Consider the following 25,607-nt stretch of genomic DNA (forward strand, 5'->3'; position numbering starts at 1 on the left):
TTGCCATCGGGACGCTGTTTTGTTTTAACCGCTTTTTAAACAAACTGCCTCTCTAATTCTTTTATCCAGTCTGTAATCCACCTTGGGTTGTTTTTTGTTTTTTTTTTTGAAATCATGATTTGTGAATTTTGCGTGTGCAGTTTTTAGCTTTTTCAGGCTGCACGATGAACAAGTGTGCTTGGATGCGATACTTGGACCGTTCTTGTGCAAGGTCCTCGTAGCTAATTGGGCCTTGTGGGATTAATGAAGTTGAATTGAATTTGCTCTCTTTGTTTTGAGGGAGGTGCGATTGGGCAGGAACGGCGTGGAGGAAATCAAGCGTCACCCTTTCTTCAAGAATGACCAGTGGACCTTTGATGGCATCAGAGACTGTTAGTGTCCAGCCAGCAGCCTCACCTGAACGTATAAGATCAGCTTTTTACCTGCTGCAGGGCGTTAAGATAATTTACAGAACATCTCCTTCCTTTCTCCTGCTCTCTCCCTCAGCGGTGGCACCCGTCGTCCCGGAGCTGAGCAGCGACATCGACACCAGTAACTTCGATGAGATTGAAGATGACAAAGGTGACGTGGAGACGTTCCCCACACCGAAGGCCTTCGTTGGAAATCAGCTGCCCTTTGTGGGCTTCACCTACTTCAAGGAGGACCAGTAAGCCGACCCCCGCATACGCACAGTCAACACGGGTCACTGCTCTGTTTACATGTGTGTTGGTTTGTTTGTTTGTTTCTCAGGTTACTAAATGCATCCAACAACTCCTCAGTTACTCATGAGAATTCAAAAGGAGAGGCAAGTACTTCTCACTTCACACACAACAGGCCACCACTTAACAGTTGAACGTCACACGACTCAAATAAAGGTGGCATAACTTTTCACGTCCACGTACTCGAGGTGTCGCTGACTAAGAATGTACCAAGCTGTTGGTGTGTGTGTGTGGGGGGGTAGCGGGGTTGCTTGCCACTGATTGATGATGATGATGATAATGAAACTTTGTAATACAAGAAACAAAATAACACATTTGACACAAAATTACAGTCACAGAAAACAACATCCAAAGCCCTGAAGTCTTGATCTGGGAGGAGCGCACGCCATCTTTTTGCCAGAGCAACTTTACTCGGATGCCACGGTCATTTTTCGCGAGCGAGGCTGAAACAACATGGCCGACTCACTTCGGGTTCGTCAAGCGGAACAATGACGAGCCGTGAATAAACCCGCCACTCACAACAGGGCGGCTGATATTGTGATCAATTCAGCTTCATAAGATGTTTAAAGGATTACCTTCTCTGATCCCGTGATTTAGAAGCACTTTGGTAGAATTTCAGTCGTCTTGGATAAACTGAAAGAGGAAAGCAGCTTTAAGTGGTAGGACTAAGAGTTAATCTGGTGAACCCTTTTTAACTTTGCTCCTTGAAGTATAGACTTCCTCCCATGAAGGGATACAACACATTCAAGAACTAAAACCGTGTTCTCATAATTGGAGGCGTTTGACGGTTTAATAACTCGTCTCGCTGTGTTTCACTGAGACGGTCGAGGCTCGGTTTGAAAGCGTATCCTCCATGTTAAAGTCAAGACGGTTCAAGCTCAAAGGTTCCCTCGAGTCACGTGTGAGTGATTTGTGCCTCTCTTGTCTTCAGTCAGCAGCACTGCAGAAGAAACTCGGCCAGCTGGAGGTGAAACTGAACAATGAGAAGCAAGTCAAAGATGACATAGAGCACAAGTACAGGTACAGCGGCGTCACCTGAGATTAGCTGAGGTTTGTCTGAGTTCTCACGAATGTTTATCTGTTCTCCCTCCACAGAGCTGCTACCAGTCGTCTAGAAAAAATCTCCAAAGAACTTGAGGAAGAGGTAGGCTGACAACTGGCAGTTAGAGCACAGACGCTGAAGATTTCTGGCTCCTTCTTTTTAATATTTGCCGTCAGTGCAATGACCCATTTTCTCCCCCTGGAATTGTTCAACTTCCATCCCCTTCATTGAGTTTTATGTCTTTTCCCACCAACTGTATTTGAGTCAGTAATGACTTATCACGATTCATCTGACCGTGTCTCTGTTGAAAGTGACTGTGTCGGATCACTGAGGTTCACTTGCAGAATTGTAACGGCCTCATTAAAATGTCAGCTGGGATTGGGCTTGCACTTAGATTCTGAGGAGCAGTCCCTCATACAGAGAGTTATATAGTAACAGGAGCATGAAACCGGTCCTGCAGGACATGCAGAACAATGTGCGGTGTGATTGATTCTAGGTGAGCAGCAGGAAGAATCTGGAGTCCAGTCTGAGGCAGCTGGAGAGAGAGAAGGCCCTGCTGCAGCACAAGAGCCTGGAGAGCAACCGCAAGGCCGAGAATGAGGCCGACAGGAAGCGCTGCCTGGAGAACGAAGGTGTTCTGTACACTGCTTACTGTCAACCATACCACTGAGAGATCCCTAAAGAGCTATGACGCACTAATTGTTAGACCACAGTCGATGGCTGTTAAGACTCGTCGTTAACAACTGAAGGATCGACATGAGAACATTTCTTGTTGGTTTATTATTGGGGTGAAAATGGTTTTGATAGACGCTTGTAGCCTGATACGATGGCCAACACTGCCATCGTCTGGCCACTATCATGAACATGGTATCATAACATCATGTTTGTCAAATAGGGGATATTTTTCTCGGGGGGGGGGGGGGGGAGTGTTCCAGCGTTTGTTGTGTATGTTTCCTCTGTTTGGAGGGTTGGGGTGACCATTTCCAACCTGTTGTCTTTATAGTGGAGCGTAAACTGCATCGGGAACATGACTTGTCTGCGTAGTGTTTTACCATGTAGTTAAAACAAAACGAAAAAGTCGCTCACAGTATTGTTGCCTTTTTTCCTCCTGTGTGTCTCAGTAAACAACCTTCGAGATCAGCTGGATGACATGAAAAGAAGAAACCAGAATTCACACATTTCCAATGAGAAGAACATCCACCTGCAGAAACAGGTCAGTGGCTCAGCGTTTTACCATCTTTGGACACAAACAAGGAGCTGCCCTCTGTTGGAGACAGTGAATTAATATTCCATATCTTTCATGAATCATGTAGTTTCTTTTAGCCCTGATTCTATTTTGAGTCACTGGATCACGAACACGGTGTTGCAGTGACATATCTTTATTAAAGAGTGAAGATATGGTGGATTTAAAGCATGCTTGGGAATATGCATCGCTACGGCTTATTCATAAAATCAATAATTCAGCTTATACTTAACTTACCCAGAGTTGATGTGGTTGTAAGAACTCTGAAAAAGTCGATGCAATTAGGAAATGGCAATCTCGAGGTCAGGAAATGTTTTGGAAAAAATCATGGCAATGTCCCTCAAAAATACCTGTGTGTTAGAGGAGATGTTCCATCGAGATGGACCCCAGGAAGAGAAGCTGTTACCTTGGTAACAACTCATGGTGACCTAAATATTTCCTCTCTCAAATGTGACTGCTCTTTATTATTCTTTTTGTCCACGCTACAATGGGGTCCTTCAGGTATATAGAATTAAAGGGACTAGATAGAACCTCAGTGTATCAAGAGCTCTGTTAGACAGCAGTAGAACACAGTGTCTTTCATAATACCCATTAAATAGAAACGGTAAATCAATGTGTACCCATGATGCTGAAGTTACTAGTACACATAGAGCAGCTGATCATGTCTGTGAAAACTCCTGGAATGTCAACAGGGACACAGCTGCCTGCAGCACAGATGTAGCAGGTACAAAGACCCGCTCCACTCTGCTGACGCGTCGCCCTGTATACACGCCTGCTGTATTTTATGGGTTACTGTTCACGTAAAAATGTTTTATAAAACCGCAGCTATTGTCTTCCATCAGCTGGAGGAAGCCAACGCGTTGCTGCGGGCGGAATCGGAGGCGGCGACGAGGCTCCGTAAAACCCAGACGGAGAGCAGCAAACAGCTGCAGCAGCTGGAGGCCAACGTACGTGAGTTGCAGGACAAATGCTGCCTGCTGGAGCGCAGCAAGCTGAGCCTGGAGAAGGAATGCATCAGTCTGCAGGCGGCGCTGGAGACGGAGCGGAGGGAGCACAGCCAGGGCTCCGAGACCATCAGTGACCTGATGGGTGGGTGACATCAAGGCTGTTCTCAGCGAGAGTATTTAACACCTTGCAAAATTACTCTAAACAGTGCCTTGATTGTGAAAACACAAAGACGTCAGCAGATTTTACTTGTGCTTTATTAATTTTTCTTGCTGTATTTCAGGGCGAATCTCTGGTCTTGAGGAGGAGGCCCGTCAGCAGAGACAAGCTCTGTCCAAAGTGGAGACTGAGAAGAGACAGCTCCAGGAGAAACTGACTGACCTGGAGAAGGTAAACCGACATGAGCACTCCTTCTCCATCTGCACCTTTGTCATTGTCAGGGCCGATTAGACTCTGGGAGCTCCGTCACACCTCTGCTCTTGTTGACTCTGCAGGAGAAGAGCAACAAGGAAATTGATTTGACCTACAAGCTGAAGGTGCTTCAGCAGGAGCTGGAGCAGGAGGAGACCTCTCATAAGGCCACCAGGGCCCTGCTGGCAGACAAGAGCAAGATCAAAGTCACCATCGAGGGCGCCAAGTCAGAGTCCATGAAGGGTGAGACTCTGTTCTATCCTGTAGGAGGCTCATGACGATTGTGCAATTTTCAATTTACACATAAAAAAACGTTTTATGCTTGCAATCATAAATGCAGTGGACAGATTCAACGAACAAATGCTGACGTACTTCAGTCAGGTGCGGGTCAGGATTTGCGATCTCTTCCAAGAGACACAGCTGTTTTTACATGTATCCTGTTGTGTTGTTTTCCTTCGTTGGTACCTGAGATTCTTTAGTTACGTCATCTCCCTGTGCCCTCTTCAGAGATAGAGCAGAAGCTGGCGGAGGAGCGAGCGGCGAAGCTGCGGCTGGAGAACAGAATACTGGAGCTGGAGAAGCACAGCAGCATGATGGACTGTGATTATAAACAAGCTCTGCAGAAACTGGACGAGCTGCGGCGACACAAGGACCACCTCACCGAGGAGGCAAGTGGTCGTTTATATTCTGTGCAAGAGAAGAGCTTTGAGTGTGTTTAGATATTAACCTCCCTTGCCAGGAACCTGCAGCCTGTATAACGCTCAGTCAGCTCTGACCTTTATCAAATAATTCAGCAGACAAAAACAGGAAGCTGAGAAACAATACCAAGGGAAGCAATAAAAATACAGCCATTCCTCCTCATTTCGGTGTTTTGTCCATCCCTTCAGGTGAAGAACCTGACGCTGAAGATCGAGCAGGAGACCCAGAAGCGTAACCTGACACAGAACGACCTGAAGGCCCAGAACCAACAACTCAACTCTCTGAGAACTTCTGAAAAGCAGCTCAAGCAGGAAACCAATCACCTGCTGGACATTAAACGCAGCTTAGAAAAACAGAACCTCGAGCTGCGCAAGTCAGTTCCTTTGAATCTCCTCTGACCGATCGTATCCGCCCTCACATTTAGACCAGCGGACGACTGACCTTTACTTCTGTCCACAGGGAAAGACAAGACACAGACGGGCAAATGAAGGAATTACAGGACCAGTTAGAAGCGGAGCAGTATTTCTCTGTGAGTCTGTACAGCTCATACAGCTCTCCTTTGCTGTATGAGTGCACTGAGTGGTTGACACACGTCAGTTTTATTTATGTAACGCCAAATCCGAGACAAAGTCATCTGATGACACTTTTTAAATAGAGCAGGTCCGCTACCACTCTCTCCGGGGGTTTACCTGATTCAGAGTTAGGCGACACGACATGGTTCAGCAGCTCAGAGATTTGTAATCTTACAGAGGTCTGTCTCAGGAGGAGGATAACATCAAATAAATGTCATATAACTGCTCTCTGGTTGCAACAACAGTTTATATGAAATCGTTCTGCTATTGATGGCCAGCAAACCTATAAAAACCCAAGGCTGTGGTAGAAAGCTAACGTGAGCAGTCTCCCAGTGGCTGAAACATCAACAAACAATAACAGCAGTCATATTATAAGAGACACGAACAACAACAGTAATAATATCGACCAACTGCTGAGAACATGAAGCAGCAATGGTAGAGGCTGATAAAACATATCAGTGGGAAACCATTTACTACATTTTTTTTCATGAAATACGACCTTACAATTGCCAGTTTTGTTGTCGCAGTGTAGCTTTATGCGTCTGTCCACACTGCAGAGTACATACCAAGTCTCCATTTGTCATCTTAGTCGTGGAAATGTAGAATCATGTATCATCAGTTGGAGAGATTTGCAAAGCAGTGTAAACAAACGACCTGCGTGTCCGTGACCTGTGTTTTGTGTTTTCTAGACACTATACAAGACCCAGGTGCGTGAGCTCAAGGAGGAGTGTGAGGAGAGGAACAAACTCTACAAAGAAGTGCAGCAGTCTCTGCAGGAGCTGCAGGAGGAGAGGTGCTTTCTCTTTAATATATCTTGTTTTACTACAAGTATTTCGACACAAAATCCTACATTTTTGAGTATTTTGAAGCTCACAAAGATGTTTGTCCCCCCCCCCCCCCAACAGTGAACCAGAAGTGTTATTAGTTTGTTTTTAGTTTAAATGGAAAGACTTTTTGGATTACTGAGCATACAGTTGGGTGAAGAAGATGTGGATTTTACCAGATGGTGCATCTGAAATTTTGTAAAATTTTGTAAACGGTAAACCTTCTGGAGCTGTTAGCTTCAAGCTAAATATACGTGGTTGCTTCTTCCTGCATTCTGGAGTCCAAATGAAGTAATGCAGGAGGGAAAGAAAAAAAGTGGTGCTCAAGGCACATGTCTATGAGTGCTTGAAAAGCAAAATACACTTTTTGATTGAAGCACTGTCGCCAGAATTGTTCCAGCGGTTTGTGTTGAGCATTCGGGGTTAAACATTCTGGATCTGCCCTAAAATATAATGATTTCCTCCCTGGCCTGAGCTCCACCCTCCAAAGTTTTTATGCAAATCAGCAGGATAATTTTTTTTCTGTAATCCTGCAGACAGTCCGGGGTTAACAGGGATGAGGGGTGGTTCATTTACACGTCTGAATTACAGCTTTTTAATCACGTACTGTTAATAATAACCATTTGCATGTCTTTTAGGGATTCTCTGGCGGCTCAGCTGGAAATCACACTGACCAAAGCCGACTCGGAGCAGCTGGCGCGCTCCATCGCTGAGGAGCAGTACTCCGACCTGGAGAAGGAAAAGATCATGAAAGAGCTGGAGCTGAAGGAGATGATGGCCCGCCATCGCCAGGAGCTGTCTGAGAAGGACGTCACCGTCAGCTCGGTAAGCGAGGCGAGGACGTGACAGGTGGTAGGGTTTCTCCTAATATTGCAGATACGATGGTTTGTCTTGTTGTTGCAGCTGGAGGAGGCCAATAGAACTTTGACCAGTGACGTTGCCAACCTGGCCAACGAGAAGGAGGAGCTGAACAACAAACTGAAGGAGGCCATAGAGGGTAATTACAATGGTTCAGACAGGAACTATATCACCGTATCATACATTTAGTTGATATTGATATTATAATACTGTGATATTGTGGGGCCCATGCCAATTAAAAAAAATCAGATGATGGGGGAATCAGGTGACTTTATTCTATTTTATTCTGATAAATGCATGGATTGACAGAAAGACTTCATTGCGTTAAGAATTTTGTTCCCAACACCTGTGTCAAGGGTGTTGGAGTAGAACTTTTCATGCACAGCGCACTCTACTGGGCAAATGAGGCAATGATTTAAAAATGTATTTATTTTTTAAAGAAAAGCAAACCGCTTAGCCTGGACATGTTCACATTAGCTATTATTGCTGGATTAATTGCTTATATTTGCCGATTTCGCCTGGCCAACTTATCAGTTGGGCCTTCGAAAGTACGGTTGTTACATTTGTAATTCTTTACCTCAGAAATGGAGAAGTCAAAGGACTGGGAGCAGCAGATCAGCCAGATGAAGCAGGCGTTTGAGAAGCAGCTGCAGTCAGAGCGGACGCTGAAAACTCAGGTGGGTGTTGAAAACGTCCGGAGACAAAGGTCGAGACGAGACAGCCGTGATGGGTGGGTGAAGAGCTCTCAACAGTGGTGTCGCACGTCCATCTACAGGCTGTCAATAAGCTGGCAGAGATCATGAACAGGAAGGAGGTACGAGGTGGGAGCAGTCGCCGTGGCAACGACACAGACATGCGGCGAAAGGAGAAAGAGAACAGGAAGCTGCAGTTGGAGCTGAGGTTGGAGAAGGAAAAGCTCAACAGCACCATCATCAAATACCAGAGGGAGATCAACGAGATGCAGGCGGTCAGTAACGCCAGCAGACCTCAGAATTCACACGTTTGAAGGCTTAGTAGAGAGAATGCACGTGACATTTCGTCAAATCTTGTATGTCTGTGCAAATTTGTAAAATGACAGAAGTGCGCATGCGACCAACCTCCTGCCCTCTGCAGTGTATCTGACCCGACTCGTCTCCCTCTCCATTTGTAGCAACTGGCGGATGAGAGTCAGATGCGTATCGAGCTGCAGATGGCGCTGGACAGCAAGGACAGTGACATCGAGCAGCTGAGGAATCTCCTGCAGTCGCTCAGCGTTCAGTCCATGGACTCGGCCAGCGTCAGCAGCGGCCCGGAGTTTGATACTGACGATGCGTACACAGGTAAAAGTTCAGTCACGGGGTCAGAGTTTGAGTTGAATTTCAGTTTTGTAAAAATAGCAAAGGATAAATTGCTCAAGTTTTGAGCAACGTTACCTCAAGAAGGGACTTAGGTCTCATCTTTCTTTAGCCACCAGGAACATTTTCTTTCTTTTTCTTCTAACGCCTCTGTTTTTTTCTTTTGCCTGCTCAGAAACCAGGCTGGAAGGATGGCTCTCTCTCCCTGTACGCAACAACACCAAGAAGTTTGGATGGGAGAAAAAGGTCAACAGAGTGAAACTGACGCAATGTACAGTGCATCATCTTCTTGACACACGTGTTTCCTTACCGTGTTTTTCTCCCTGTTTACTCTAGTATGTTGTGGTGAGCAGCAAGAAGATTCTCTTTTACAACAGCGAGCAGGACCGAGAGCAGTCCATTCCTTACATGGTGCTGGATATAGAGTGAGTACAAAACCTTCAGGTGGCCCCGGCTGTCGGCGTCGGTGTGTTAATTACTGAGGGTGCTCTTGTTGATCAATGCACAGCTGAATTGTTGTGATAAAGGAACGTTTGAGGACTTTCCTTCCTCTCCACAGCAAACTCTTCCATGTGAGGCCCGTCACTCAGACGGACGTTTATCGGGCTGATGCCAAAGAGATTCCCAGGATATTCCAGGTTCGTCTTTGTCGCAGTGTGGATTTAGCATCGATATTCTGGAGGGGTTGTTTGGCGTCGTGTGTGAAAAGCAAAATTAAAACGATTACCTTCACCCCCCTCTGTCAAATCCCCAGATTCTTTACGCCAACGAAGGCGAGAGCAAAAAAGAGCCAGAGTTCCCTGTGGAGCCGCTGCCCATCGGGGAGAAGTCGAGCTACTTCTGCCACAAAGGTCACGAGTTCATCCCCACGCTGTATCACTTCCCCACCAACTGCGAGGCCTGCACCAAGCCGCTATGGAACATGTTCAAGCCGCCACCGGCTCTAGAATGTCGGCGCTGCCACATCAAATGCCACAAGGACCATATGGACAAGAAGGAGGAGATCATTGCCCCCTGTAAAGGTGAAATATCGATATTTGACATTAACAAGAGCCAAGATTTTATGGTTTGGAGACTTCTTGTAAGTGTGAGTGTTGATGATTTAAAAATCCACCTCTCCTCCAGTGAACTACGACGTGTCTACAGCCAAGAACCTGCTCCTGCTGGCCGTGTCCCAGGAGGAGCAGCAGAAGTGGGTGAGCCGGCTGGTCAAGAAGATTCCCAAGAAGCCGCCGCCGCCCGAGCAGTTTGCACGCTCCTCGCCACGAGCCTCCATGAAGGTCCAGCCTAGCCAGTCTATGAGGAGGCCCAGTCGACAGCTCCCCACCAGCAAGAGCAGGTCGGACCCATTACATTTATAGTTTTTAATTTGTAAGTGGGCTTCAAAAAAACTAAAAGAGTGTCCTGCTTTAGACATCATGAATTTGCTTTTGTTTATTTCTGTTTTTCCGTTTGACCATGTGGACCCCAGTGAGGAAAAACTAGTAGGTAGGTTGGTAAAGTAATACTTCACCTAAAAAAGTTGTTTTGCCTTCCAAGTACAAATAAGTGCCTTTAGCTCGTGGAGACATTTTCTCCCTCCCGCATGACTTCCTTAGCCATTAGCATCCATTAGCTTCAAGCTAAATATACAACACTGGCTCTTTCTGCACAGGAGGGAAAAAAAACAAGCTAAAGACAGGTATTTGGGAGTACTTGAAAAGCAAAATACATGTTGTGGGTGTAGCATTACTTAAACACAGGGTAGAGGAAGTATTCTAGTGAGGTGGACTGTGAGTATACGTGCTACAGGTGGAACGTCAGAAAGGGCCAGCACCCGTCTTACAGCCAGCTTATCCTGCAGATGTTGAAAAAGCTGCTCCTCTGTAACCAGACAGAGGATGAGTCCATACAGGGAGCGGCGAGTCGTGTTGAACTGCTCCATATTTATGCAGCGGAGCTCCTCCTGTAATGGAATATAGAATATAATGTTCTTAGAGCCAGGATCCCCTGCAGCTTGGGCAGGAGGTGGTTTCGAGAGAACGTGACAACCTGCTGAGGGAGGTTTTCCTCCGGGGTCAACTCAGGATGGTTCTGTTTGTCACCTGGCCATCAAAACTAATCTCCCCTTTCAGATATGTGGACTTGGGTCTTCAAGACTGGCACTGGGCCTTGGATGATATCGATGACGATTGCTCATCTATTCATTTCTGACGAGCTCACATGGTAACGCTGTGTGCTGTGTGTGCTGTGATTTCTCCGGCAGCAGCGCTCTTTTATTTCTTTACATTATTCCCTTACATAGAATGGGGGGGGGGGGGGCTTTTTTGAATCAGCCCCCCCCCTAAAAAGATGTTGTATTTAAAAGAAATCTCAGCAATTCAAGACTCACCTTTATGGTGACGCCTGCCGTTATTCTTTAGTGCGTTTGAGCAAAAGTCCCCCGCGATGTTTGACACACTAGCATTTCCTCTTTGGGCTTTTCTCAGTGTTCAGAGGCTCCGTGTTGTTGTTCAATGTCCAGCATCTCAACCCTCATGACCTCCGTCCTCTGACCTCAGCCCTCGCAGGTCAAACGGCTTCAAAATGAAACGAGAAGATTCCAACAGCGGACACTGGTGCAAATGATGGCTCCTCCCATCTTGTGCTTCCTTTTGCCGCGACTGAAAACCTGGATGTGTGTACGTTGCTTTGCAACCAAAAGCGTCTGGTGTCGGACGGAATGGCGGGGCGGAGACACACCCCGGTGGAGTTATTTAGTGGTGGTGGCGTCCATGTGCACATATTCATGTGGGTTCTGTGGTTCTAAAATGTTGGCGGAACGTTTAATACTCATCTTTGGGCTGGTGGGATCACTTGACCACAGAGGTTGTACTTACAGTTCTATCAGGCGTCACTCAGAGCAGTACAAAAACTGCATTCACTTTTCAGTTGCACACAAAGAAGCTTCTTGGGCTTCTCTTTTTCCCTTCCTGTGTTACTTTGCGACTTCATAATACAGAAAGAGCCAGCCATGTGTGTTTGCCTTGAAGCTAATGGTTGCTAGCTGTCTGAGCTGTAGGGATAATGTCAATCGTACTGGATCACATGCTCGAGTTTGTGTACACGGACATGTTTATGCTGTCGTTTGCTGCCATTCGCCATTAGCTTGAAGCTAGAGAGACGTGGCTGGCTCTTCCTGCATCTTCCTTTTTTTTTGTAGGTATTTTAGTTCAGCACAGATGAACGTGTGTCTGCTGGATCTAAACTCTTCTTCTCTGCTCCTCTAGTTAACCCTGTGCTGTGTCATGGAGGTGGCCGGAGGTGTGTTTCCTCTGAAATCGAAGACTGTCTAAAGCTCCGTTATCAGCACACTGAACTCTACTTCACTTCTCCCCAATCCACCGCGTCCCGCTTCAGACCAGGAGACTTCCAAAAGCCTGTTCCCCTTTAGCTCAAGTCCCCCCCACCCCCACCCCGATCTTCTCAGCTTGCTGGAAGCTTGTTAAGCATATTAGCCCAAGTTTTTTTTCTCGGGCCTTCGACGAGAGCATTTAAGGAGGAGCTGGTTCAGCTCCCGCGGGGACCCCACTCCGACCCGGGCCGGGTAGGAGGAGCTACACTTACCTCAGCGCTTCGCACCAGGACACACTGCCTGATGGAAGGACCTGACAAGACAACACTCACCTCCTCTTCCTCTCCTCCTTTGGGGATTCTTGTGGCCAAATTTAAAGACATTCTGTGATTAATGATTGTGACTATTATGAAGGGTTTCCAGGGAACACTAGAATACTACGCTCAGAAGAGAGAGAGGCCATTCTGTCGTTTGTTTTTTGAAGAGCCCGGATATCTTAAAAGTGATACTTCAGCTGAGAAGTGTATATTTTTTCCGTCAAATACTCACTTAAGGGTTTCTTGAGCTCATTTTTCCAGCCACAAATGCTTAGCTCACAGTTAATGGATGTTGACGGCTAACGACAGCAAACGTGTCAAGTATTGAAGCCTGTTTTAGTCTTTTCACTGAGAATAAAGACGTGGATTATACCGGACGATGACCTTGATTCAGTTGCATATGCTTTTGGATTGTTAGCATTCAGTCACCGTTAGCTCTGAGCTAGATATATGTAGCTGGCTCTTTCTGCTTTCTGGTTTCACGAAGAAGTAACACAGGAGGGAAGAAATATTTGTGCAGTAAAGACAGCTGTTTGTGAGTACTTTGAAATGGGAAAACACACTTGGTGAAGTACAACTTCTGACGGAGGTTGTAGTTTAGCGCTGTGACTCAATTTTTTTTCAAATGGGAGTCCACACGGGTCACAACAACCTGAACGGGGGGCTTCTTATTCTGATTTCGGACTCGCTGTGAATCATGGGTAATACTAAAGCCTTTGTTACACTCTGATGTAACGGCATTAATCCCAGGGCCAGGCATGAAATCCCATGATTAATCCCATAATCCAACAAACCTGCACTGTCAGTTCTGAGGTTTGATGTTTACTGAATTCAAGGGGTGCACCGTTAACGCTTCTCGGATTCGAGCTCTGCTCCCTTTGTTGTTTGAATGTACATCTGGGCTTCACCAGAGACGACACACAGGCATTGTATCACTTCTATCCAAATATACTTGACCCCCCCCCCCCGCGAGCACCGGCGCCCCTGCATGTCTCACGCACTCCAACGCCACCGATGACGATATGTAGTTGGGAATCCTGAGACACTGAGGGGAAATGATCCATGAAGGTTTGCTGTCATACTCCAATCAACATACTATTCCATTGAAGGGTTTGTTTTTTTTCTACATGTGTTTGTTGTGATATTTTTGTATTAAAAGGAACCAGACGCTAGAGTTTGGGCACATTGTTGTGTGTACGTGGCTCATATAACAGATGGAGAGTAACTGTGTGAGTGTGTGCGCGTGTGTGTGTGTGTGTGTGTGTGTGTGTGTGTGTGAGAGTGCTCTCCTTTAACCAAGAAGCATGTTTTATACATATAAATATACACAGTATATATTTTACATGCCATACAGAGCACATATTATTTATACAGCTGTGTCCACTTTGTATTTAAGGGCTCTTCATTCAGATTGCATGTTTGCTATCGAACAGTTCTATAATAATAACCACTTCAACAATAAAGACATGGACGTGCTTCTGGGTTCTTGATTTGTTTAAGACCTCCGGGCAAGGAAGACTACAAGATGTTAAAATGTTTGGTTTATTACAACATCATTTGACAGTTAGAAAAGCTAATTAAAATACAGTATTTATCCTGAGGAGGAAGATTTCAGATGTACAGGTTTTTGTTTTTTCTCCTTTTTGCTACTCGGTGACAAACAGAATGGAAAAATTACTGGTGTGCTTTCCTTTGCGGCAGTTTTGGAATGCAATTAAAAAGTTTGCGTGGGTCAAACTGAGGTAAAAGCGATGTAAAAACATTTACTGGGTGATTTTTTTTTTTTTTTAATCATAGCTGCAGGAGTCGGTGAGGAAGAGGAGGAGGAGCAGGCCAAGCTCTCAGTCCTCCTTCTTGGAGCTGCTGCGTCTCTGGTAGTGGAGAACGCTGAGGAGAACCCACATGTTCAGCAAGGTCATCACCAAGAACCGCACCAGAACTGGACCAAGCAGAGAGGTGTGGTTAGACTCTGCGTCACAGGTTCATCCCAGTCATGCAGCGTGTGACTCATCGACCAGTTAAAGGAACGCGCCAACGCTTTAGGAAATGGTTAGCCGTTGGCCAGATTGCTGCTAGCGAGCTTAGCTGCGAAGAATGTTAGCAGTAAGGCAGAAAGACGCCTCAAAGAGCCAAATACACTTCAAAATTGTCTGCCTACGTTTATAGAACCAGAGTTGTGGTTAACATTGAAAGTAACGATGAAGCCGTGTTAACCTCAGAAGTGTTGGTTAACCACTTGTTCGCAACCGCCATTTTAAAAAGCCTCAAACTTCATGATTTACCTCCATATTTTATGCCTTAGAGCCAAAAGTTAAAAAGTGCCTGAAGCTACCGTTGACCTCTGTGTTTCACTGAAAACCCACCGACTTCACCCAGACTTTAAAACTCGTTCTTGCTTCACTTTCACGTCTTTCTAAACAAGTCTGGTTCATTTCCGACGTCCAACTACATGTTGGCTGTATTTGTTCCATCGACAGAATATGTAAATCCTTCAAAAAAACTACAGTAAGATATAAAATGTTGAATATGCAGGTAACATTCTCAGAAAAACCAGTTCACACGTGACTGTGAAAGCCACACTTTGGTCTTTTGGGCCTCGGTTTTCTCGCTTGCTTCTTCAAACCTGAGAACTGCAGTTTCCTCAGTGAAACTACTGATCCACAAAAATCATTATAGTCATAAATCCACTGAATTACTCCCTCAAGAACATGGATAGAAACTCTGCCCTTGTGTCCCGGTCAGCTGGACTCACCCTGCGTGTCCCCCGTCGTCACCATGGTGGTGTAAATCCGTACTGCAACAATCAGGACAACAAGTTAGTGGCTTCCTGTTCATGTTTATCCACTGAAGGGTTCAACTTCTGAGATTAGGAGGCGAGTGAATGGCCAAACTCATATTCATGAAGGGTAACTGGGCAGGAGGGAGTCTCCTCTGGGGTTACTGGGAAAGTGTTCACAGGCAAAGTTTATTTTCAAACATTTTAACTGTTTCAGATCAAAACTATTCAAGACTCCATCAACCTGAACTGGAGGTTTTGTATAATTAAGCTATGAATTCAAGATCCTCCAGACGAGGGATGTTCACACCAAGTCTCAACCTTCAAGTCATCAATTCATGATCAGTTGAGCACGTTAACACCCGCATGTCTGTCTTTGGCTCGATCAGGTCGACAGGTCCGGACCGAGATGGAGGACACGAAACATTTGTGTCTGCAGGGGAAGGAAGTAGTGGGTTTACTGGTGAAACTGAACTCTGGAGAAGGAGAAATCTTCAGAAATGTTAAGATGTGAGCCAGTGGCGGCGGCGGCAGCCACAGCCTGATTCCTCTGCTGCTGCATCAGAACAGAATCAGCTGTGCTAGCTTGCCGGCAGCCAGTCATGATGACTACAACACCGAGGGAAGGGAGGAGGCTGCAGCGTCCTCAACTACAGAGCTGCTCCTTCCAAATGAAGAGCAGTCCAGCTGCCGCTCCCCTCTGTGCTCAGCCTCCCGGTACAGGATGATGAATGTGCAGCCGCCGAGTTTGAAGGTTGTTTTCACGTTGAGGAGCGAGTCTCACCTCATCCATCATGCTCCGCTGAGTAAACAACTTACACAAGAGGCACGTGGAAAACCTGGACCTGAAAGTTCTTCCCTGTGATGAGTCTGCAGAGGGAGCAGGGAGGAGTCTCCTGTTCCACTGCAGGAAGCCAGAGCAGCCACCAGGGGGCGATACCATGACCAACAGGCCGCTACAGAGCTGGGGGCTGGCCAAAGAGACATTTGTGGCAATGGAAAAGAGTATTATCAGGCCAGGAGATTTAACTTACTCAGCAATTTAAAAAAAAAAAGGAGGGAACAACAAATTATATATTAATTAAATTGAGGGAACAAGTTGTATCTCATGGCCTGAAATAACTTCCTCTCCCACCAACAGGAATCTCCTGTGTGGCCTCTCCAGGGCTCCGTACCTGTCACTCTTTGTTTCTGCTGCTCTGTGGACTCACACGTTGAAGTGGTGATCCTGATGGGTGGCGCGACCGATTCACAACTCCTCTTAAAAAAAGCAGGACTGCTGGTTTGTTCTACGTTGGAACCATCGTGTCGTTTCGCTCTGTGACTCTGATTTTGTGTCAGCAGTGTCACAAATGATTAGGTCACCGCATGGGTTCAGTGTTGGACCCGGCTAAAGCACGCCAATTAGCTCGAAACAAGCTAACAAAAAATAAACCATAACACAGTTCAACGCCACCGTCGTTCCATGCAGCCTGATAGCATCTTTCACACTTGTATCTCACAGCAACAGTTTAAAAGCACTCACCGATACATGTATATGTCGCCAGCCCCCAGGAGAGGGCGCTCACCTGCCCCGCGTCCTTTGACCTCCACAGACACTGCAGCTGTGCGAACTTACTCGCTGCACTGATGAAGGTGCACAGGCTCTGTGGAGAGACAGGAAGTCAGTTTAAACCATCTTCCTGTCTCAGTAGCTGTGAGGTGACGCCGCCCTCCCTGAACCGCTGCCTTCAGCCGCTTCCACCTCATTTACCAGAACGACCGTTTGGCATTTATGAAGTCCGGATGGCTGGATAACTTTCACTCTCGCCTCATTGCTCCTGACTGATGACCTGTCAGCTCTGTGTGTGGGGGTGAATGAAAGTATTACCATCGCCAAATCTATGATCCACTTCTCCACCGTGAGGAGCCTCCAACCCCCGAGGAAGCTGAGCACGGGGGCGTTAAGGCTTCAAAAAGGTTCCCACGTGAGAGTGAAACACTCTTAGTCACGTTAGAGTGAAACTGCGGCGGAAGGATACACCAGGGCGTAGATGAAGCTGTGGTGCAGGCTGCCGCTGTAGTGAAGAATCAGCAGCAGCAGGATGACATCTGAGGAAATCACATCACATGGTTTGACAGAAGGTGAGCTCAGTGTTGGAACTCCTCCTCCAACGCTCCACCGACCGCGAGTGTCAAGTGTGAATTTCACGGTTCAGTTTTGTTCCAAAGCATAACAACACATCAGTAAACACCACACTTGTGAGTTTCAAAGTGTCTTTCAAAAAAAGATGGCAGTTGCTCACAACCAAGCAGCTAACAAGAACACCTCCGGCTCTGCGCCGCCGCCGTGAAGCAACCAGACACATTACGGTCGTGGTGTTTGTGGATAACCGAGCACGCGGCTGGACAAAGAAGGCGTGGATTATATCCGAAAATGCGCCTGAGAGTTTGGAAACAGGCGGGCTTTTTTTGTTGTTGTTTTTTTGCTCAAGTTTCCATTAGCCTCCAGCTAACGACACGTGGCTGGCTCGTACTGCCCTCTGGAGTCACACAGAAGTGTTGCGGGGGGGAGGGGGGGGGGTCAGTGAGCTGGAGACCCGTATTTGCAAGTTATTTCCGGGTGAATTATCGCTTTAATCTTCTTTGTTACAAGTCTGCAAACTGCTGAATAATAAGGGACTGGAGTTCAGGGCCTGTCTGAAAAACACCAAACAATCTCAGAAATTAAAAAAGTAAATCAGTGGCAGACGATCCAAACGTCCCTATAATCCAGTGGATTGGACAAGAGACAACTCACCTTGAGCGATGAGGATGGGGTACTCCAGGTACGTGGGGGGAGGGTAGTCGTAGTACATCTGGTACGTCACAAACACGATGAACCTGTAGGACAGACGGGGTCAGGTTCTGTCACGTTCTTCGGAAGTCGGAACGACCGAGAGCTCGACGATCACTCAAAGCCATGAGGGTGAGAATCAGCCGTTCATGCCGGGCAGGACGCCGCAGTGTCGGCCCCTGTGGCCTTCATCATCATCATCATCAGTGGAGGATCATGCCGCATGTCATGTTTACATGGCAGTGCATGAATGTGCAGGTGAGCTGGGGGCAGGGATGGTGATGAACAACCCAAACTAAAGCTGCACTGAGTCGTTTCACCGCGACATGGAGGAGGACACGGTCACCGTGTCACAGAGGTCAACGCCGTTGCTCACTGCAATTTAGGGGGGCGGGGGGGGTGTTTTTAAAATGTATTATGAATCCAAAAGTAAGTGAAGAGGATCACCAGCAATCAGAGATGTGGATCAGTAAGTAGAAGGAGCTATAAAAGGTGAATTCTCATGCTTTTATAATCGAGGCGTTGCGCTGAAGTGGAGTCCTTCTGGTGATTTCCTGGACCGAAGCGCAGCACCTTCACCCGAGAACAAGTCCCCCTTTTTAGGGATGAAGCCGACACATTTTTACTGAAAATGAAGGATATTCTTTTTTCCTCAGTGTGACTTTCTGAGTTGGGGGGGGGGGGGGGGCTAAAATTATATTTTTCATGACAACTTTATGAACAGAGGGAAAACATTTTTTTTGTCCTAGAGAAAGAATCTCACTCTTTAGGACCAAACGGGGCCTCATCCTCAGGTGAGGTGCAGTGTTCCGTTGTTGTGGAGGGAAATTTGATTTGTTTTAGAGGCAGAAACTCCTGGCCCGTGCAGCTTTAGAGGTGGGCTACTTGTCTGGAGCATGCTCAGTGCAGTCACTCACCAACTGTAGAGGTGGTGCGGACAGTGCAGCCACTGTCAGGCACAGAGGAAACACAGGTCACTGAGAAACGATGCAGTCGTACACAAAGTCTGAGATCAAATTATACAGAAAGTAAAACTCCTGCCTGGCTGGCTGCTGAGTCTGATAAACTCAAATCAGCTGCTGAGATTAAGTCTGCATTTGATCAGACTTCCTGCTCACGCTCAAAAAAATAAATAAATAAATCAAATAAATCCAGAACTGATGTGCTGCTCTGATTCTGTGAGTCGCCGTGCCGAGGTGACAACACACCAGCCTGACAGCCCGCGTGACCCGGAGCTCAGACCCTCGGTCCTCAGCTGAGGCCTGCTCTGAGGTACGGAACCCTGAAGTGGCCTAGAGGAGGAAAATGTGTGCAGGCATCCGGACAAAAAAACATATATGGAAGCCACAAGATTTAATTTGGTCCCTGGTTTTAGTTATGTTGAAGACACCAGGTATAAAAAAAAAAAAAAATACACTGAAGGGACACAAATTAGTTAAAATGAGCTGACAAGTTATATCCCCTCAGAACAACAAAACCCTGAGAAGGAGCTCCATCATGTGAGCTCAAAGAAAAGAGAAGATTCATCATTCAATCCTGCCATATTTGGGTGCCATCAGTGTCATTTGTCCTGATCCTGAGGCGAGAGACAGGTTCCATCTCACGTCCACAACTTAAATGAATGAGGGCTCCGGTTATATTGACATTGAGAGAACAAGCTTCAGCTCATGGCCACTAATCATTAAATTTAGAAATAATTTTACACATCCTGACTTAAAAAATGACTAAATTGTGGGAACAGGCTTTAATATAGTAGCGTCTCGTGGCTGCTGCAGGTATCTGAATGGCACTTTTTAGTGGTTTGGCCTACAAACCCGCATGCAGGGCAAACTTTTCCCTTTGTCTGAAAGCGTCCGGCTCGCTCCTGCAGCAGCCGCGGCGGCTGCAAGGACCTACCCGCTGAGCTCCAGGATGAGGCTGTTCAGGCTGACTCCGCTCGCTGACTTGGCCCGCATCAGGACGAAGATCTGCGGGAACTTCAGCACCATGCACACCAGCAGCGTGCTGACGTTGGCGACGTGCAACAGCGCGTCCGACTGCATCTTCTCACGGAAAGTCGCACGTCAGACTTACGGATCGCTCTGAAGATGGTCCCGAACTCGCAGCGATGAGACGTCCCTGCCCCGCCACCGGTGTTAAAACTGCGGGTTTCACCTGCCATTTCCGTTCCCTAACTTTCAAAATAAAATAATATAAACACGTTTGGATGATAATCACACGTAAGTACAACTTTTTTGCTGATGATAAAAAAAACAAGTAAAACGGACGTTAAAAGCGCAGAGAGGACTGGTGCCTGTTCAAGCGGGACAGATGCCCAGATAGAAAGAGTGAGACCTTTATTTTGAAGACTACGTGAGTGGACTTCCTTTTGTTTTTGTCTTTTCCCCCCGTGACTTTTAGGGGATTTCGTACCAGACGGCATTTTTCTCACTTCCGTACACATCCACTGAAAGTTGATTGGATGGTTTTGAACACGAGTTTTAGGAGAAAGACGCTCGACTTTCTCGAGAAGAGCAGGTTCCATCTGTGACTCCTTACTGTGTTTTTTATGACTCTTGTGTGCTGCTCTCATGATGTTTGAAAGTGTAAATTAAAAGCTTCATAAATAAAGAATTACAATTTTATAGTTCTAACATTCCTAATAATGTAAGTCTTTTTCTCCTGATGAGTCTCAAAAGCAATCAGAGCACATCAGCAAAAATGTTTATTCTAACGCAGCAACGGATCAACATCCGGGTCACAACCGTCTGAGGAGAACTTAGTCAGTTTTATTGTACTTTGACATTTTCAAAGCAAATTCAGACAAGAGAGCAACAATTCACAACAACAGCACGAAATTACACGTCATCAAAATGTAGAACTGGAAGGCAAAGGAACAGAAATCCTATGAAGCAACATGAAGGACACGGGAGAGGCAAAACATGAAAAAAAAAATCTACAAATGACAAAAATTGAAATGTTCCTGCAAAAGCGCTGCAGGTCTGAGTGAAAACTCAACCTGTCGCTGATAAACTCCAGCGGGAGCCGCTGTTCTCGTCAGGCGTCTCTCATTTACCAGAAGCAGGCAGGAGTTTCACATCTTTACATTTCAAGTAAATCTCAAAACAAAATCCGGTCAGTTTTGGCTTTCGCGCCGTAACCCGTAACCATGGTGACCGGTGAAACTGTTGCGGGATCTTGCAAAACTACCCCCCCCCCTTCCTCCTCCTCTGGGACTTTTTTAAAAACCTGAGATATTCTGTCTTCCTCACAAAGTGCAGGTGGGTACACGTAAAGCTTCATCATCATCATCATCATCATCATCATCATCATCATCATCATCATCATCAAAAATCACGACAGCATGAGTTTACTTCCGTGGCTCCACCGTGGAAGAATGGCTTACATCCTGGTTAAATATGTAACATGTCTTTTAGGCATTTTAAAGTTAAAGAAAAAAAGAGAAAAAGCATCACTTAGTCGGCCTGTTGTTCAATAATTGACATCATTCCTGCCTCTGAGCCTCAGCGCGCGTCTCCTGCGTCGCTACTGGTGACCCAAGCCTTAGACTGACAACCTTTCACTCATTCAAATTTGATCAGGGATCTGGTTGGATCATCAAGTGTCTGATTAAATCTTGATGGCGCTCAGGTGGCGTGGATGGGATCTGTCTGCGCTCTTCAGAGCTGAGAAAAAGCCTTTAAAGCTTCAGTCTCAAAGGGGAGTTTTTCTTTTCAACGACCCACACATGGGTGTCTCAAGCTCTCACCGAATATTTGTATCCCCTCCTGCGTCCCCAGACTGCAGAAAGAGCCAGCCAGCTACATTTAGCTTGAAGCTAACGGAGAGCAGCTGAGATATTTCATTTGTTTTGAGCTCTCACCACAGTGGTTGTGGAGTGCTGAGATTGCAGCTGGATAGAGAGGATGTGGCTGGTACCAGACTGCATGCTTCAGAGTTCATGAAATGATGCTTTTGGACAATTTTGCTGTTATTAGCTGTCAGATGTTATTAGCTTCAAGCTAAATGTAGGTTGCTGGCTCTGCCTGCATTCTGGTTTCATAAAGAAGCGATGAAGGAGAGGAAAAAAACATCTGTGAGCTCAAGACACTGATTAGTGACTACTTGAAATGGAAAATAGCCTGCGTGAAGCATCACTTCAACATAATCCTCTGTAGTCAATTGATCAGCACAGTGCCTGTAGGTGCTGTGAATATGATCAGTCCAGCTGTGTTGAGTCCAGAATCAGTGGAGACCAGCTGAGCTGTGGACGGTCCAGCTGGGGGGAGGGAGGCTCGTCTCCCAGCTGCCTAGAACGGCAGGATCTCTGGGTCCTGCTTGCGCCTGTGATGGCTCCCATACCAGGGTAACAGCCGGTCCACTCTGATCAGCTCCCTCCCCAGGGGGCTGGACAGCCTGCTGCCAAACATCTGGTTGGTGGTGTTGGGGACGCGATCAGAGAAGAGCGACACGTAGCCGGGGAAAGACTCGGGGGTCTTCAGCTGTCCCTGCAAACACACGGGGGCGATTTTGTCAAAATCTATCACAATGATTTATGGCGTTTTTAACCCTAAGGAGTGAAGGGTGGTGTGGAACCTTGAGGGCTACAACACCTCATCCTGCCCCTCCTGGGTGCCACACGTCACAAACTACGCACTGGGTTTAATGATCATCATCCATTTATTATAACAAGTGTTACCTTTTTTGTTTTGTCCTTATCCAAAGCAATTTCGCAACACACACACACACACACACACACACACACACACACACACACACACACACACACTTACCCTCTGGTCATAATTCCTCAGAAAGCTCCAGTTCTTCTCCCTACAGAAGAATTAACGGTCGTCATATCGGTGGTGGTCCGGTCCTGTTCTGACATGTTCTAATGATGGCGGGACGGTTCTGGTTCTACTCACCACTCCCGGACTCCCCTCCTCTCCCCCCACACCAGCTCCTTCCACACCTGGTCCTGTTTAACCGGGTCCCCCGTGTCTGCTGTCGCGGATGCCGCGTCTCCTTCAGCGTGGCGCGTTCTGCCCGTGGCTGGCTGGCTCGGTACCGGCCTGGTGCCGTTAACTCTCTCCGGTAACCGGTAGCCCGCGGAGGATGCGCGTCTAACGTTGGTCAAGTCCATTTTTGTTCCGATGTTGATCAACTTTGTGACTTTTATCTCACCGAGTAACCAGAGAGAGCCTCGCACCAAATCACTGCAGTCCTACTTTTGTTTGCGTTTCCATGGAGACCGATTGCGGGGAATGACGTCTAAGCTAGCCTTTGGTAAATAACAACACTCTAACAATATGATAGAAAACGGGCAGAAAAAGACACTCGCTCTGTAAATATAACGAAACGAAAATGTTTTTTTAATCAAGTGAATGCAGATATTGGAAATTCGTAATTCTTGTTCATGCACACATAGCCTCCCTGCAGCAGGTTTTTTTTTTCAAATAAACACAAATCTTTTTTTTAACCAAAAAGGTCAGTTTGTATCGTTATTTAATTTTAGTGCTTTAAATAAATTGAGTAAGTTAAGGAAATTAAAAATGGAACGGAGGCTCATTTTATAATTTAAAAATTTGAGTTGAAAACAAATGCAATTTTTGTTTATTATTGTTTTTTAAATCATCAAAATTTTGACACTCAGGCGCGTCATTATTCACCCCCCTTTTTAATCAGAATTTTACAGAAAATGCCTGCAAAAAGATGTGGTAATTATTTCGTATGTTTTGGTTAGCGGAAGTCACAGCATCCTCTTTTATTCTGAAACAGCATGCTAAAACCGGAAGTACCTTAGCTATGTAGCATACCCGTTAGAATTGGCGGATATTAAACTCGCCTCTAGCCCAGATATTTCAAATGAGCGAAATAAAGCAAGCAGCGAGGTCAAGGTACCGCTAACAATTATTAATTTACTGCACAGTTTGCTTCTCGCCTTTACATGGACATTTAATGTCATGTTTATTTGTCATTAGCTTGAAGGCTAATTGTCAAATTTGAGCTAAATAGGATGAAGTTACCTCAGAAGAGCTAACGGGAGTGAATATGACTCTCTTCTCTCTCTTGGCAACTTGTTTCACAATGAAGGCTAATAAAATCACAGCGACTGCTAATGCCTTAATTGTACATTTATAAAACCTGGACGTGAAAGAACACGGTTTAATGACGATGTTTTACTCCCACAGACCATCTTGACAGAGCGACCCCAGCATTTGAACATATGCTAGCCGGCTAATGTTAACTGTTTCACGTCCGCTATATATGGCAAATGACATTTGTGTAAACACGTTTATAGGACATGTGAGTGGCTAATAGCTTCTGCTACCTTTAGTGCTATAAATGTGTGGCGATTAGGAGGCTGACCTACTTCATTAATATTGATTATAAATGGTTAGTTCCACAATATTGCAAAATGTAAAGTGAAATTTCTGGGTATATTAGTAGGTACCTGTGATATTACCCACAAAGGCAAGTGAATTGTAAGTGAGTGTGATGCACACAGGTGTTTTGAGCTCCTGTTACTGAAGTGATGCTGGGACTTGTGGAACGTTACCATAATGTATATTAATTGATGATAAGAATAAATGCATCCATAAGTAGATAAGATATGTGGGAACACCTGAAACAGGAGGGTATTTACTAGTCATGCTTTCAGAGGTGCAGTCTCATATTATATTTTATAAATTGATCAATCTGCCTTGCAACAAATGAAATATAGCTGTTGTCCAACTCAGTTCATCCGAGAGCTTTTTCACAGCAGCCGTTCTGATGTGATACAGCAGGTAAACACAGGTGTTACTAATCCCATTGTTGATTGTTCTTCTTTGTTTGGGTCACATTTAATGGGATTAGTAACATCTGTGTTCACTCATTTATGTCAGTGTGGCTGTTGTGAAGGAAGCCTACTGCACTGCTGTTTGTCAGAAAAAGTACATTTGCATGCCGGGTAGCAGGAAGGAAGGAGGTGTGACTTAATTTGAAATGGTTTCACTTACCACATCCTCCAATGTTCATGTTTGATGTGAGCGAAATGCTGTTTTGCCTGCTCTGAAATGTACTCAAGATTCCAAAGTACTGGAACACACAAAAAAATTGCATACATAGGGGAAAATAGAAATCAATATATGTTACAGTGTTGTTTATTTTATTAGCTGGACAGTAATTTGTTGTATTAGGCCTAATACAGTGGTGCAGGTGCAGTATTTGCTTTAGGGATAATAAGTCTCAAAATACCTGTCTAAATGAAGTATTGTGGTGCTGCAGAGTTCTACTGACTTAAGCAGAGCCTCACAACATCCACACCTTTGTCATTTTAATAGTTTTTTTAAAATTGAAAAGTAAATAGGAGCACAAGACTGAACGTTTCCTCTGATATTGTTTATTATATTTAGTCTGCCCCAGTGCCAAATAGTCAGACACTCTCAAGTCCAACTCTCTTGTCAGTCTGTTAAAAAAAACACAAGGGAACTCATCCTGCTTACATAGATCCAATAGTGCCAAGGAATCAACGCTTTTGGCATTTACTGTGTGTGTTTAATATACTAATATACATCAAATACCGAGATTCTCTACTTGACTTGCACTTGATATGAATAGTAGGTGGTACAAACCACAGTAATGTATGAGTCATACTGGTGCACTGTTAGCTTACTGGGTAACTTTACACCTTGGGTAACCTACCATGTCTGGTGTGGAAAAAAAAAAGGCTTCTGTTAGCTCGTTGCCTTCCTGTCACTGCAATATATTCTGCATAATGTGATACACTGTTCTGTTGC

General features: G+C 45.7%; 4 protein-coding genes across 9 annotated transcripts in view; 2 read left to right on the top strand and 2 right to left on the bottom strand.

Annotated features, from left to right (window-relative positions):
* The window catches only part of rock2a (rho-associated, coiled-coil containing protein kinase 2a), a 31,796-nt gene extending 18,064 nt beyond the window's left edge, over window positions 1-13,732 (top strand). Inside the window, exons 8-33 of one of the 2 annotated variants that reach the window (XR_015109665.1) lie at window positions 280-371; window positions 487-646; window positions 730-788; window positions 1,634-1,718; window positions 1,794-1,842; window positions 2,237-2,372; window positions 2,862-2,953; window positions 3,826-4,072; window positions 4,212-4,318; window positions 4,423-4,582; window positions 4,847-5,007; window positions 5,227-5,411; window positions 5,498-5,567; window positions 6,300-6,403; window positions 7,073-7,259; window positions 7,338-7,431; window positions 7,875-7,969; window positions 8,068-8,259; window positions 8,443-8,611; window positions 8,802-8,872; window positions 8,963-9,051; window positions 9,186-9,264; window positions 9,381-9,648; window positions 9,752-9,965; window positions 11,167-11,286; window positions 11,875-13,732. Coding sequence is in view for 1 of the 2 variants with exons in the window: in XM_086181827.1 (XP_086037953.1) it covers window positions 280-371; window positions 487-646; window positions 730-788; window positions 1,634-1,718; window positions 1,794-1,842; window positions 2,237-2,372; window positions 2,862-2,953; window positions 3,826-4,072; window positions 4,212-4,318; window positions 4,423-4,582; window positions 4,847-5,007; window positions 5,227-5,411; window positions 5,498-5,567; window positions 6,300-6,403; window positions 7,073-7,259; window positions 7,338-7,431; window positions 7,875-7,969; window positions 8,068-8,259; window positions 8,443-8,611; window positions 8,802-8,872; window positions 8,963-9,051; window positions 9,186-9,264; window positions 9,381-9,648; window positions 9,752-9,965; window positions 10,741-10,819 (3,244 nt within the window). In the remaining variant the exon portion in view is untranslated. Of the gene's footprint in view, window positions 1-279; window positions 372-486; window positions 647-729; window positions 789-1,633; window positions 1,719-1,793; window positions 1,843-2,236; window positions 2,373-2,861; window positions 2,954-3,825; window positions 4,073-4,211; window positions 4,319-4,422; window positions 4,583-4,846; window positions 5,008-5,226; window positions 5,412-5,497; window positions 5,568-6,299; window positions 6,404-7,072; window positions 7,260-7,337; window positions 7,432-7,874; window positions 7,970-8,067; window positions 8,260-8,442; window positions 8,612-8,801; window positions 8,873-8,962; window positions 9,052-9,185; window positions 9,265-9,380; window positions 9,649-9,751; window positions 9,966-10,740; window positions 10,820-11,166; window positions 11,287-11,874 lie in introns of those variants that run through there. The other variant, XM_086181827.1, reaches the window with a different exon arrangement.
* A 40-nt stretch (window positions 13,733-13,772) lies between these two features.
* Window positions 13,773-19,999, bottom strand: slc66a3 (solute carrier family 66 member 3). Its single transcript, XM_086181828.1, has 7 exons — window positions 19,744-19,999; window positions 17,812-17,894; window positions 17,054-17,123; window positions 16,903-16,960; window positions 16,558-16,678; window positions 15,009-15,050; window positions 13,773-14,195 (listed from the first exon to the last, which is right to left on the bottom strand). Exons 1-7 carry the CDS (start codon window positions 19,887-19,889, stop codon window positions 14,098-14,100), a joined length of 618 nt encoding a protein of 205 aa, XP_086037954.1. The 5' UTR covers window positions 19,890-19,999; the 3' UTR covers window positions 13,773-14,097.
* Window positions 20,000-20,595: 596 nt separating this feature from the next.
* On the bottom strand, window positions 20,596-24,032 carry cimip5 (ciliary microtubule inner protein 5). The gene is made up of 3 exons (XM_086182137.1): window positions 22,752-24,032; window positions 22,620-22,659; window positions 20,596-22,334 (listed from the first exon to the last, which is right to left on the bottom strand). Exons 1-3 carry the CDS (start codon window positions 22,967-22,969, stop codon window positions 22,137-22,139), a joined length of 456 nt encoding a protein of 151 aa, XP_086038263.1. The 5' UTR covers window positions 22,970-24,032; the 3' UTR covers window positions 20,596-22,136.
* Window positions 23,608-25,607, top strand: part of LOC147246862 (CAP-Gly domain-containing linker protein 4) — a 29,166-nt gene continuing 27,166 nt past the window's right edge. For 3 of the 5 annotated variants that reach the window (XM_086182132.1, XM_086182134.1, XM_086182135.1), the window contains exon 1: window positions 23,608-23,723. The gene's annotated coding sequence lies outside the window, so the exon portion shown is untranslated. The remainder of the gene's footprint in view (window positions 23,724-25,607) is intronic. The other 2 variants (XM_086182133.1, XM_086182136.1) reach the window with 1 other exon arrangement.

Source organism: Aulostomus chinensis, chromosome 17 (genome assembly GCF_037954235.1).
Source record: "Aulostomus chinensis isolate RoL2024-O1b breed Wild chromosome 17, RoL_Achi_v1.0, whole genome shotgun sequence".
Classification (NCBI taxonomy): Eukaryota; Metazoa; Chordata; class Actinopteri; order Syngnathiformes; family Aulostomidae; genus Aulostomus; species Aulostomus chinensis.